General features: G+C 43.8%; 2 protein-coding genes across 4 annotated transcripts in view; one reads left to right on the top strand and one right to left on the bottom strand.

The window, feature by feature from the left end:
• The window catches only part of LOC134535882 (U11/U12 small nuclear ribonucleoprotein 25 kDa protein-like), a 160,924-nt gene that overhangs the window by 16,938 nt on the left and 129,280 nt on the right, over positions 1–14,706 (bottom strand). The gene's annotated exons all lie outside the window — the stretch shown is intronic.
• LOC134535878 (ornithine aminotransferase, mitochondrial) overlaps positions 1,673–14,706 on the top strand; it is a 37,752-nt gene continuing 24,718 nt past the window's right edge. The window contains exons 1-2 of one of the 3 annotated variants that reach the window (XM_063375224.1): positions 1,681–1,783; positions 2,054–10,675. In XM_063375224.1, the coding sequence (XP_063231294.1) occupies positions 2,693–3,853 (1,161 nt within the window). In that variant the 5' untranslated portion in view covers positions 1,681–1,783; positions 2,054–2,692 and the 3' untranslated portion in view covers positions 3,854–10,675. Of the gene's footprint in view, positions 1,784–2,053; positions 10,676–14,706 lie in introns of those variants that run through there. The other 2 variants (XM_063375222.1, XM_063375223.1) reach the window with 2 other exon arrangements.

The following is a 14,706-nucleotide window of genomic DNA, read 5'->3' as shown; positions in this document are numbered from 1 at the left end:
ACTTCGGAACTGTTCGTGCATGTCGATCTATGGGGGTGAAACTTAGGCTGTCCGTCGCACACGCCCATTGCCCTAATCTACTATTACCGCGTTCGGCTCATTGCACCGCCCTATCATCACTACCCTATGCCTGTGGACCTATTCTTGACGCTAGCGGAATTGCTTAATTGTTAATTCTGACAGAGATTTGCTAAACCCTTTCTTGAACACTGGTTAGTAGAATTATGTATCGGAATTACGTTACAGACTGAATTATTCCGCTACCTCCTTTGCTGATGGAATCAGAATTCCGATAGAGATTTGAAAGGATGTTGTTCTTTGAAACTTCGATGTGCTCAAAATGAAGGCTCTGTTGTGCTTTTGAAATTCTTCAAAATCGCTTGGATGGTTGGTTAAGTTGGTCAACTACGTTTAAATTTTGTAAAATAGTGCAGATGGCTAGTTAAGTTAGCTACATTTAAAACCAGCAATAACTTATTCAACTCATGATATTATGTGATTTATATTGGTGTAAACATACGCGATGTGATACAGTAGGTAGGCCTGTCACCGAGTCGTAGGTTATATGATTGAAATTTAATGTCTTCCTAAAGGAAACAAAAATATTATTTATATAATCTCATATGTGAATGGTTTAAGAATACGTCCAATTTACTCATTTAATAATTGCAACGTGAGTGCCATTCCAACCTTTAAAATTCACTTCACTGAAGTTGGCTTTATATCAGATTTATTTTTCTTCCTCTTATTTTTCCCACCCGCATTGTGGGCGGAGCCAAAGCCTACAGTGGTATCCATAAAAGACACAAGCCAAGAGGTACTTACATAACTAGCCATAAAAAATGGAACAAGCCAAAAGGTACAGATGATCATTAAAAATTTTACAGTATTGGCCATGAAAAATGTCACAATCCAAATGGTAGAGCATTTGCCATGTAAATGGCAAAAGCAAAGCACTTGTGGTAGTAGACATTTTTACAAATGATAGAAAGTATACAGCCTTGCCATTAAAATTGTGGTAAAAAAATGTAGGTAGCCTACAGGAATTGCCATACATTGCATGATGGGAAAGATACAGTCCTGGTTATTAAAATTTTTGTGGTTAATGTATACAGTACTACACAAACATGGTAGAAAGCATACAGCACTGGCCATTATAAATGCAATGTTTAAAAAAAAAATTGTGGTAGTGTGGAACAATGGCCCTGAAGAAACATATTACACTTCTCCCGAATAAATTGCTTAAGTGAAAATCAAATGCCTGAAAGCTTAAATATTATGATGTTAATTTTTCGTTAAATAATTAGTTGATAAGTCAAAATGGGTCGGTCTGTCTGTCGCCTGCTGTGACTACTCCATGTAAATACTAACACACATTTTTGATATTAGTAAACACAATCAGTCGGCACTAAGGTCGGTGTTCCAAAACACAAAAATAAGGGTTTAGGTGTTGAATATGCTACCCTAACCACATTTCTAGTGCCTAATAGGATACCGTCAAATGGGGTGACTTGATACAACAGGGTGACTTGATACAGTAGTAATAATTTTTAAATGCATTAATTTTTTAATACAATATTATTAATTTATAAGTTGTTATATATGAAACATATAATGCATATGTAAAACTTTCTTTATGGGCTAAATTCCTTTGTACAAAATGTAAGTTGGTACTACTGAGTCGGATGTAAATAAAGTGCGAAAAGGTGTACCCAAAAAATTGTTTAAAACCTTGTGTTGCAAAAACTAATGAAAATAATAGCCGAATGTTGATTTTTTTGTGGTAAGTATCTTAATTATTTATGGATTAACACTTATAATGAACAAAGTAATTAATATACAAACTTAATTAAATATAAATTGAACTGTAATTTTCTAAATAATGTGGGGTGACTTGATACATATAATGACAAACAGCAAAGCATCATTAGATTGTTTTGTATAGAAGTTTTGAATAAAATTAGAATGTTAGTTTTATAAAACCATGCTTTTAAATGTGTTTCAACAATAACCTAACCTCACATTTGGGTAACAACATGCAAATTGGTTACAGAATATGCCAAGAACATATAAAAGAAGACCTGATGCCAGACGGTATGGGAGCAGTTCGCTGCAAAACTTAGATGCAGCACTGGCAGAAATAAAAAGTGGAAGAATTAGCATTTGTAGTGCCGCTGAAAAGTATGGGATTGACAAAATGAAACTATCTCACCTCATTAATGGCAAACATCAGAAGAAGCCAGGTGGACAGACTGTTTTGTCAAATGAAGAGGAAACTGCTCTAGTTCAGAATCTGCTGACAGCCAGTCAGTGGGGTTTCCCTCTGACTGAATATGATATACGATTGTTGGTTAAAAGTTACTTAAATAGGCAAGGAAAGAAGGTAAAACCCTTTCACAACAATTTACCAGGCAAAGATTGGATGAAGTCCTTTCTGAAGCATCACAAGTGTGCTCTTTCTGTGAGACTTGCCAATAACATTAAACACTGTCGTGCAGAAGTGTCTCCAGAAGTCATTAACAAATATTTCGACAATGTGGAAGTAACACTTCAAGGAATTGACCCAAAATCAATTATAAACTAAGATGAAACCAATCTATGTGACGATCCTGGAAGAAAACATGTTGTAGTAAAAAGAGGCTGTAAATATCCTGATTTAATACTTCATTCGTCAAAGGCTTCTACTTCAATCATGATGGCTTGTACTGGAGATGGTTCACTTCTTCCTCCATTTGTGATTTATCGCTCACTTAACCTCTGGGACAGTTGGACTAGTGGTGGTCCTAAAGGAACTCGTTATGGACATACAAAGTCAGGGTGGATGGATCAGAAGACTTTCGAGGAATGGTTTCTTTCTACGGCACTCCCTTACCTCATGAAACAGGACGCTCCCCGAGCATTAATAGGTGACAACTTGTCGTCTCACTTATCTCAGTTAGTGATAAGCAAATGCATAGAGGAAGACATAAAATTCATTTGCCTTCCAAAAAATTCTACTCATATGTGTCAACCACTTGACATTTCTTTTTTTGCCCCATTCAAACGATACTGGAGACAAATTCTTACCGAGTGGAAAATGAAAGGAAATAAAGGCTCATTGCCAAAAGATCAGTTTCCAGTAATGCTGAATAAACTGATGGAAAAAATTAAAGATTCAGCACCAGCAACTATAAAATCTGGTTTTGAAAAATGTGGTTTGATTCCACTGAACCGTCAAAAGGTTTTGGCACAGCTCCCTACTCCTAGTGATACAAGTTCCATTAATCATGCAATGGAAGGATCCCTTTCAGAACTGCTGAAATCACTAAGATATGGTGAAAATGGTACATTTTCAAGAAGGAAAAGGAAACTGAATATACCACCAGGTAAAAGTGCGACTAATATTGAGTCTGAGGCGTCAGATTCAGGTGCTGCAGACAATGTGAACAACTTGTCTGGTTTGGAAGATAATGTAAGTATCAGTTCAAGTCTGGAATGTCCCAATGTAAATCATCACCAGCTGGAAGAATCATCTAGACAGAAGGAACAGCAACAGAAAAAACATGTGTCATATGATGAAATACAAGAAAGTGATTACCTCATCATTGAACTCTCTTGTAATGATGGTTCCAAAAAAAGCAACAAAGTAACTAAACATTTTGTTGGGAAAGTTATGTGTATTTCTGGGAATTCAACAGGTGCATCTAGAAGTGTAGAAGTAAAATTTTTATGCAGGTACAAAAACAGTGAAGACACGTTTGTGTGGCCCCAAGTTGAAGACGTGAGTTTCATATATCCACATAAAGTGAGGTGTCTATTGCCACAACCTGAAGAATTGAGATATGGATTGTTAAGATTTCCATTGAAAATATAATTCTGTTAAGCACAATAATTAATGTAACCACATATTAGGAATGCCCAATTGTCTTTTTTTGCTCTCACAATTTGTATGTAATATAAATTTAAATTTTTACAATAGTTTGTTATTATGGCCCTTGTTTTGCTTGTTTTAATAATTATTATATAAGTATGATTCATTTATTAAAAAAATGTATTGTATCATTTCACCCCTACCCCACCAACTGGGGTGAAATGATACACATTTTGCACTATATATATCAGCACTGATATATTATGTGAACTCTAAGTTACTATTATTCAAGTAGGGACTAAGACTAAACTTCTGGCATAAAAAAAAGTAGGGATTTAAAAACACCATATTAATGCAATTTTGCACTGAAGTCTAAAAGTGTATCAAGTCACCCCGTTTGACGGTATGGCCAGTCTCTTATTTTTAGGCAACAGATTTTGGTTTCCTATCTGTTGCTGTTCTGCTGTCAAAATTGTATGCATACACAGAGCTCACATTGTAGTTGATTTCATCCAGATGGCTGAATCGTAACTGGCACCATTAACTCGTATATAGTCATTTTTATTCTCATCGGGGGACGTATCAAGTGTGTTGATCTGTCAAATAAAACTTTATGATAGATAAACTGCACTGTTCTGGGGTCAAATTCAAACCCAGGAGAAGCAAGTACTTGTGCTAGAAAACAGACTGGCCTTTAAGCTAAATTGGAGAAACAGGGCCCCTAGGTTGTTAAACTGATTAAAAACAGAAACCAAGATTTTAAATGAAGACAGTAAGCATATAATTTTATTATTTTCAATTTATGAAATATTATTATTACAACCATAAATAGTTACAAACAGCATGGGAAAATGTGTAAACAACATGTAAATGTCTTAAATACAATAATAATAAATTTTAACTTGAAAATCACAGCCAATATTCAAAAAAATTGTTGCTGTCTGTGTTGTCTCAAGATGAGGCTACTTCAGTGTTATGCCCGCAAGCTCCTAGGCTTCTTGGCCACATGGCTGAAGACAGAAATTAAATGAAAACAGGATAGATGGTAACACAGTATGGGTTTATTACATAACAGCCCCTCGTACATGGTGCTGCCACATCACCCAGCCCATTATATTGCAGTGCCGAACCATGTCCCTGTGCCTTGATAGAACCTGATCATGTCCATTATGACTGATATGTGAAGTTATAAGTTCAACGATGCCGCGGAGTAAAGGCTCGCCCATGGTGGTGCGTGGTTACAGAATAATTTGCACATCAAGTTCATGACAGAATACACAATGAACACTTTAGGATGGCACAACACAATTATCTAATTAAAAACACTAAAAGAACATACGCACCAAAGAATGTGCTCGGAAATCGGACGTCTGCTAGGTCTCGCGAAGAATAGAGTTCAGCTCGTTTGCATATGAATCGACACAGTGACGATGTTGCATAGGATACTAAGCGTATCGTTGGTTAGGCATGGGCAAAGGCTTATACATTTACGTTCCTCACGTGGAGACGCGGTCTATAGCAAAAGTCCTACGAAAAGAATTAACACAAATTACATCATGTTAGGAAAGCATATGCACTTTTCGTCTGTGGATGACCCAATGCAGGCGGAAGTGAAACAGTTCACAAATGCAGCTTTCTGCCAGAGGATGGGCTTGCATGTGGCCCATCTACTACAAGGGTAGAAAAGCTAAAACTTGCGTATGTGCGGTTGTGAAAGAAAGATTTATGATAAGCGCCAAGCTATTTAAAGCTGCATTGAGGTGAGGATGGCCACGGAAAAAGACTAGACAACTTATGCTATGGTTGAGAAAGGTGGAGGATCCCGTGAAGCGCGCGATGCATCCGTCCTCTGAGCCGGCGAAGCGACGACTGGTGTTCTTCCAGCAACTCCTTCCTAAGTTGAGTCAATGACTCATCAGAGCATTCTGAAAAGTTAAATGGTCAGGAGTGGGGTTTTCAGTGGCAGAGAGGAGGGAATAACGATCAAAGTAGAGTGTCAGACAGCTATAAGACTCTTGTAGGTTTTTCGTCGCCTTGGTTTGTTACAATTTTAAATCTCCATTAAATATATATATATATATATTTTTTTTGTTTTATCATTCAATTGAGTTATTGAAGTGTGAAGTTTTACTTCAAATACACGTGGCATTGGAAGTCTGGCCGTGAAGAGCGCTCTCATCAGCACATTTAGAGTCCTCTAGGCATGCTTGGTGTTCTGAGTGCAAACTGGCACAGTAGTGAGAAGCTACTGAATACCTATCACAAGGCTTACATGTTGAGAGAACTGCCTAGGAAACTATTGAGTGTAATGAGTCCACGGTAGCTGAGTGGCCAGATCACTTGCCTTTCATTACCAAGACAATCCGGGTTTTATTCCAGACAGATCATTAACAAAATTTCACTGGCGTAAAGTGAGGCGATGGATGTTGCAGTGAATGAGTTATTTTGTGTAGGGGTTTTACTGCTCTCTACATCAATTCCTTCTTTGTTATTCAAGAGCGTTGAATGTTATTAACAGTGATTCTGCAGCAACCAACACAATTTAACCAAAAGCAATACGTTAATTGTAGGATATCAAAGTACTTGTATTGCTTATTTTAAAAGGTGCCAATGAAACCAGTAAATTATATTTATTGTTCTTAATTCTCACATTTATACATGTCATTATTTCAGACAGGCAGGTCTCTGAACAGCACAATTACAAAATACCACACACAGCAAAATAACCTTGTACAGCAGAAAAATAAAAGCTAAAGAGGTCAAAAAAAATCTTGCATAAGTTTAATGATCATGCTGGATTTCAGTGAAATACTAAACAAATACACTGTTTTAGAATAGTAAATTAGGAATTCAGAGAAAACTGATTCTTATGAAGCTGCACATGGTGAGAAAAATGTTGTGGGGTGTATAGAATTATGAAACTAAAAAATATATTTAATAGTTATTTAATATAAAAACAGATTAATGAAAATAATTTAGATCTCTGGATGGACATTCATAATAAAAGAAGGGAAAACAATACAAAAAATTGCATTCATAAAAACTATCATCAATGTGAACACTATTATCTCCATAAATACTAGTGTTGCAATGAATAGTACATTCGGCCTCAAGCTGAATACAGAATATTCGGCCAGGAGCACGGCCGAATAGCCGAGTGTTCGGCCAAACTATTTGGCCTGATTAATGCATGTACGAAAATTGGCAAGGATCGTGCACTCTGCTCTCTGATTGGCTCGCTGTCACCAAGCTTCGCCATTCGCGTTTATTCTTGACAGGGTATTGTTTTGTGCAGGTTATACCATGCTCAATTACACAATGTAAACAGTTTTTTAGTTGTTTTATTTTAAATCAATTTTTTTTAAATGTTTGTGACTTTGGAACTGTATGATAAGTAAAAAAGTGTCTTCAGTTTGGATTTACTTTGAAGAAAATGACGAAGATTCGCCTAATGTACAGTGCAAAGTATGTGCTACGAAAATTTATCTTGGAAGTCACGGGGGGAAAAGCTTTGATGTCAGGTTTGATAAATCATTTAAAAAACAAGCACAAGAAGGAGTATCAAAAGAAATAGAAATCTATCTAGACAAAAGAAAATGCAGCGGATGATGACGTTTCCTGCTCATGTTAGTCCATAAAGCAATTAAACCGTATGACTGCCAAGAAAAAAACAAAAAGTGGGAAATATAAATGACTAAGGCTGTGAAATACCATTATCTCATTGCCGAAATGATAGTAATTATTAATGAAACAGTGAACATGGTTGAAATATCTGGTTTTAAAGATATGCCATACTGAGTAAAACATATTTTTCAGAAAAAATAATTCTGGAACTTTATGATACAGTAGTAACAAAGATTAAAAGAAGCTTGAAGAGATGGATAATATATCGGTCACTACCGACATGTGGACGTGTGTGCAAAACTATTTCAGTTTCCTCAGTTTCACTGCACACTGGCTTGATAGTGATTTTAACTTGAGACATGCTGCACTTAATGTAAAACACTTTGAAGAGCAACATACAGCGCAAAATATAGCAAATGCTCTGCAAGATATACCGAGCCGGTGGGAATTCTCTTTATCAAAAATTCTAATCATTGTTCACGACAACAGGCACAATATTGTTAAGGCTGTCTGTCACTGAGGCTGAAATGAATTCTGCATGTTGCTTCATACATACACTACAGTTAGTAATCGAAGATTCTCTCAAAATTCAACCTGAGGTCGAAGCAACTTTTGCTGTGGAACAAAAAATAGTAACCCACTTTAATCATTTGGGTAATTACTGCACAAGAAAAACTGAAAAAAAAATTCAGGGAAAGCTGGGAATACCCAAGCATAATTTAATACAAGATATAACAACACATTGGAATTCTACCTTTTATGTATTAGAAAGGCTTCTTGAACAAAAACTAGCCATTTCCCTCCATCTAACTGATACAGCAAACATATCTAATCTGACTGCAGAGCAGTGAGTGGGAGATCATAGACCAATCACTGAAATTATTAAAGCCATTTGAAGAGATAACAAAAATTACTAGCTCAAACTACTACTGCTTATCTGAAATTATTTCCCATGTTGTTATTCTCAACCGCTATTGCGACAAGGCCGTGCCTTCTGACCTTGCACTTAAATTAAAGTCTATGGCTATCGTCATGCAACACGGGATGAAACAGCATTTTTCACGAATCGACAATAATAAAAACTACCTGACGATAACTTTGTTAGATTCAAGGTTTAAGACAAATATCTTCATGAACATACTGCAAAAAGAAAGAGCCCGGCAGTATATCTTGCTTGAAGGTTTAGTTTCAGATTATGATACGAGCAGCGATGAAACTGTGCGTTCTTCTCCCGTGCAGTCTAAACATAAGACAAGCCTGGACAAATTATTTATATATCTTTCTGGGAGTGCTATGATGAAGTAGTTGCTGAGAACTTTACCAATGATAGTGGAGCTTTGACTTCAAAGGACACCATAACTGGTGACCTTGATAAGTACTTGAGCATGAAAACTTTGAAGAGAAACAACTATCCATTCGCCTGGTAGGCTACACATAAGTCTAAATTTTACCAATGTTTAGTCAAACTGGCTGCTAAGTACTTATCAGCTCCTGCAAGCAGGAGTTATCTATAGTGAAGCAGGAAATGTATACGAAAAAACGAGGAACAGACTTCTCCCCAAAAATGCAGAAAAGTTGATTTTCTGCATCATAACCTACCTCTTATTAACTTCAGTTATGTTAAATAATTTTGCACTCTGAAACAAAATTTAATTTTCAAGTTTATAATGAGGAATGATTTCATAAAACCTCTTTACAGATTATTCATTATTATATTTTTCACATTTTATGACCAAGTTTCAATCTGATGTGCACACACAGTAAAATTTTTCATACAAATTTTAACACTCTTTTTCACAACTTTAGGGGTTGAATTTCGCAAAATCCTTTCTTAGCACTTCTAAACTTTACAAAAAGAACACACCCTCAAAGTTTTAAGTTTCTAGCCCCCGTAGTTTTGGCTCTTTTTGATTATCCTATCAGGACTTGTTATTTTATATATAGATAACTAAACTACATTGACGTCAGCCGGGGCTACGCCCCATGAGCCTAGTCAGTCTCCGTTTCCTCAACATTCCTCTCCCCTTCCCCGGCATTTGTACCGCCATGTACGTAGTCGTGTGTTTGAATTGCGCGCCACGAACTACCACAAGAGGGCGCTTAGAAGCAGTGCGGCGATCCCTAAAATTGCTATGTTAATATTAATTGTAAGCCTTTTTGTTGTTTTCATCCATCTTCGCCACAGTGCTGTGTAGTTTACTTGTGTTTCTTTAATTTAAATAAGTTACCTTAAATAACTATAGACGTTGCCCGGGCGGACCCGAACAGGCACGGACTTGGACGAGGATAGGAATGCTTTTATATGAATTATCATTAAATAAGTAAATAGTAACAAACTTTCCATTGTCAGTAATTTTTATATATTTTTAATGTTTATCTGTAATTTACTCAACTTTCGCCGGGGCACGGAGTCGTAGAATACAGTAACGGTAATTGTGTTGGCGCGAAGGGCGCCATGTTGCCACCTGCGAGCGATGAGCTCAGCCCAGTCCATCTTCATCACTGACCGAGAGCAGACGCGCCAGCACCCCGGGGACCTCAACCTTTGTTCATCACTGACCAAGTAATTTCTGTATCGTTAATTCTTTTTAAATCGCTTTCGTTCGTCATCCTCGGGGCAGCTCTCGGTCAGCGGGCTGTTTAATTAATTAATTGTCTCAGTCGAGTTTTTTTCATCACCGTGTAATAAGTATACTTTGCAGCATGGCCACGTGTGTGGACCATGCCCTCACCTAAACCGATTCGTGCCTCAGGCTTTTTAACCGTGTAATGTGTAACGTGTAACGGGCGTGTAGAGAGACGTGTTAGTGAAATTAAATCTGGAGAATAAATATAAAGTGAGTACTTATTTAATCACGTGGTGAGTGAGTCTAGGAGTGTGGCGTGCCCGACGCCTAGAGCGGGCCAGGTCTGGGTAGCTAGGATAGAAAGGGCTGGTAACTCGTCCCCACTTGGGCTACGTCACGCCCTGAGTGAGAGACTCCGCCGGGTCCACGTGCCCTTCCACGTGGTGGCGCCCATAGTTAACATCTCGAAATCACCGGCAATGCGCGATCAGCCCTCAAATGGCGCCCAAGAGCGTGGGGCGAGTTACATCTTCCGCGAAAACCAGACCTGTACGAGCGTGTGAGATAGGCGGTTGTTACGCGGAGCGCGCGGAACTAAAGTTCGCGCTGGAACTATTGTTCGCGCGGAGCGCATAGCGGGACTCTGGCGCGCCGGCCACGTGACCAGCCGGGCGCGCGCTTCCAGGAATTCGCTGCGAGCAGCCAGGTGGCCGCATTCCTCGCGACAACAGCAGCCGGGCCAGGTCAGTGTGTGTGTGTACCGCCATCCGCGTCGCGTCGCGTAGCGAAGGGAAGAGGGGCAATCGACCGGCCTCACCACCACACGACCATGTCGGACAACCACGGACTTGACAAAAATCCGGGCGCGATTAAGGCAAGTGAGTTGTTTCAAAAGAATAGCTTATATTGTGTTATGTGCGCGCGACCGCGCCAGGTGAGCGGGACGGCGATTTCTTCGTGGACGGACACGTGCGTGTGCGTAGGACAGTATGAAGCGCAGCCGAACCACGAGCAGGCAGAACGGGCGGATCAGTTTGAGGCGGGACACGGGAAGTGCACGGATGCGGAGTGTGAGGGCAAGACGCGGGAGGGAGGCTGGTGCCGGAACTGTCGCGCGTTCAAGCACACGGCGTGTTTCGCGAAGTCCGAAATAATCTCCTTTCAAGACGGGTGGTACACGTGCCAGTGGTGCCACCACGTGAGAATAGCGGGCCCGTCAGGCCGCAGCCCGGTGAGAGACGCCGCCGACACACCACGGAGCAGGGTACCTCTCATAGGACACGTGGAGCTACCGGAATTTGCGGGCAGAACCAGCGACGATCCGCGGAGATTTGTACACGCGTGTCGGGAACGCCTGAATCGCTACGGAGTGCCGGAGTGTGAGTGGGCGAACAGGGTGAGCACCGCGCTCAAAGGCGACGCCAAGACGTGGTGGCAGATCGTCCAGGAGTATGACATGCCGTGGACCGAGTTCGCGAGATTGTTCGAGGCCAGATTCGCGGACGTGAAGACAGAGATGAGAGTGCGGACGGAGCTGTATTGTCTCGAGCAAGGCGCGACGGAGGCGGCGGAGGCGTTTATCATGAAAAAAATACGTCTGTACAAGCGGCTGTTTCCCGGAGAAGAACCTACCGGAGTGCTGGAGCGGGTAGTTGAGCTGATGCGCCCGGAATTTCGCCCGTATTTACGCCCGATGACGCGGCGTCCGGCAGAGGAGTTCGTCCAACAGGCGCAGGACCTACGAGCTGTCAGACCGACCAGGATCCACGCCACCCTGAGCACCAAGCAGGAAGACACGACGCCCGCCGACACCAAGGCGCTGGTGCCCTACACGGCGCCCACCCGAGACCAAGCTAGGCGCGACGAACCCGGACCGAGCGGCCACGCGCAGCTGACATGGCGGAGACGGACTACCGGCGGCAGCCCACCACCTCAGTGCCACACGTGTCCACCAGGCACGTTCCATTGGCACGAGAACTGCCCGGTGAGGAACAAGTTCCGGCCTGACTTCGCGGCGCAGCAGCCGTCGGGAAACGGACGGCAGGGGGCGGCGCGCTAAGACAGCCCACCTCCCCCGCCTCACCTAACAACAACAGACCTACGGCGGCGGGGCCTCTCCTGGGTCACGTGGGAGCGGCGGAGGCCGACCTGTTGCGCATTCCGGTGGTTGTCAACGGGCGCGCAGTCCACGCGCTTGTTGACACCGCCGCCAGCCACAACTGTGTGGCGGCACGCGTGATTGGCCGTGACAACTTCGAGTACCACCCGGGCCAACTCCAGCTGGCTACCACGGGGGACGCCTGCTACACCCAGGGCGTCGCGACGCTGGAGGTGGACGTGCGGGACCAACGGTCCGTCACGACGGCGCTGGTGGTGGAGCAGTTACGTGATGACGTCATTCTGGGGCTACCCTGGCTCTACGAGCAGCACGCAGCCATCGACATCCGGGCCGGCTGCGTCCACGTCGGCACCCAGGGGCGGCGGACCATCCACGGGCTGGGTAAGCCTACTCCACCAGCAGTAAACCAGGTCAGTCTCGACGAGTTCCAGCACGGAGTTCCCCCCGAGTTTCGTGCTACCATCCAGCAGGTCCTCGATCATCAGTGTAATGTGTTTGCGTCCGCGGACCCGCTGAAACGTACCACCATAGCTGAGCATGCCATCCCGACCCATCCTCACGAGCCAATGTTTATCCCACCCGGTAGCTACGGCCACGTTGGTAAACAGACCATCCTAGACCAGGTTCAGGACATGTTGCATGACGGGATAATTGAGCCTAGCGAAAGTCCGTATAATTTCCAGGTCGTGTTGGCAGAAAAAAAAGACGGGAAACTACGCTTCTGTGTCAATTTCAAACCTATCAATAGAGTGACAATTAATGCCCCACCCCCCCTGCTGAACATAGCCGACACACTTTCAGGCCTGGGTAACGCCAAGATATTTTCTTCCCTCGACCTAAAATCTGGGTATTGGCAGGTGCCGATACGTCCGGCGGACCGACCCAAGACGGCGTTCACAGCCCCAGACGGGCGGAGATTTCAGTTTTGCGCGATGCCATTCGGCCTACAGGACGCCCCCGCTACCTTCCAAGGGATGATGACACGGGTCTTAGACAACTACTCGGGCAAGTTTGCGGCCGCGTATCTGGACGACATAATTGTTTGGTCTCAGACGTGGGAAGAACATGCGCATCATTTAGCATTAGTCTTGGAACGCCTGGCGAGCCATGGTCTGACATGCAATCGCGAAAAATGCCACCTGGGGACCACAGAACTAGATTTCCTGGGCTTAGTGGTTAACGCGGACGGAAACCGACCCACGGAAAAACAGCTGAGTGTAATTATCAACAAGGAGCCCCCACGCACGCGCAAGCAACTGCAATAGTTCTTGGGGCTAGCTAACTGGCTGCGAGCCTTCGTCCCAGAGTTCTCGGTAGTAGCGGCGCCGATGACAGAACAGCTGTCACCCAAACGTCCGTTCAGGTGGACCGTGGAAGCCCAGAACGCTTTTGACGAGCTAAAACGCAGATTTCAACAGTGCCACTTACTCGCGCGGCTGGACCCAGGCAGACCCCTGATCGTACAAACAGACGCGAGCGAGAAGGGCATCGGGGCCATCCTGTTACAACTCGGCGACGACGGCGAGCCTCGGGTGATTGAATATGCAAGCGCCAAGTTCGGCGACGTCGAGCAGCGGTATAGCGTGAACGAGCGTGAGTGTCTAGGCGTAGTTTGGGCCCTCAGACGCTACCGCCCACACCTGGAGGGGCAGAAATTCGTACTGAGAACTGACAGCCAATGTCTCAAATGGCTGGCCACGATGCAGGGGCGACGTTCGAAGCTGACGCGTTGGGCCATGCTTCTACAGGCCTTAGATTTCGAAGTCGAGCATGTACCGGGAAAACAGAACGAACTAGCGGACGAGCTGTCGCGAGATCCGGACGTCACCGTCACAGCCTGTGACGATGCGGAGTGGGAGGAGCTTTTGCCACCACCCAGCGGGCGCATACCCAGGACCCCGCGCACCCCGACAACCCAAGCCGCATTGTGTGCCCTAAACCTTAACGTCACACCGACATTACCGCCAGGCGCGGAGCTTGATGACTTAGACGCCTACGTGCGAGCGGCCCAACTCACGGACACAGACACACAGGAGATCGTGCGCCGTTGCGGGAGCGGAGAATGTGAAGGCTACCGTGTATTGGACGGGACACTGCAGGCGCGACCTAAGGGGACAGCTGGCCAATGGCGGACGTTCGCGCCAGCCGCCACCCGCCGGGAGGTGTTTGACATGTATCACGTGAACAGGCTAGCCGGACACCCCGGCGCAGACCAGACGCGACGCGATCTGCGGGAACAGTTCTACTGGCCAGGGGTAAACAAGTTTGTACGGGACTGCGTGAGGAGATGTAAACATTGCCAGAGGCACAAGGCGCGCCGCACCGACGGGACAGCCCAGCAGGTACCCAGGCAGCCCACCGAGCCATTCCATACAGTCGCCATAGACCTAATGGGACCATATCCCCGCACGCTCCGAGGGAAAAGATTTTTGTTGGTGGTGACAGACTGCTACACGCGTTGGGTGGAGGCCTACCCCCTGGCGAACATCCGCGCCGGCACCATTGCACGCAGCCTGGAAACGGAGTTTTTTCCTAGGTGGGGGTAC

Source organism: Bacillus rossius, chromosome 10, assembly GCF_032445375.1.
Source record: "Bacillus rossius redtenbacheri isolate Brsri chromosome 10, Brsri_v3, whole genome shotgun sequence".
In the NCBI taxonomy this organism is placed as follows: domain Eukaryota; kingdom Metazoa; phylum Arthropoda; class Insecta; order Phasmatodea; family Bacillidae; genus Bacillus; species Bacillus rossius.
This window is presented reverse-complemented; position numbering and strand designations above follow the sequence as displayed.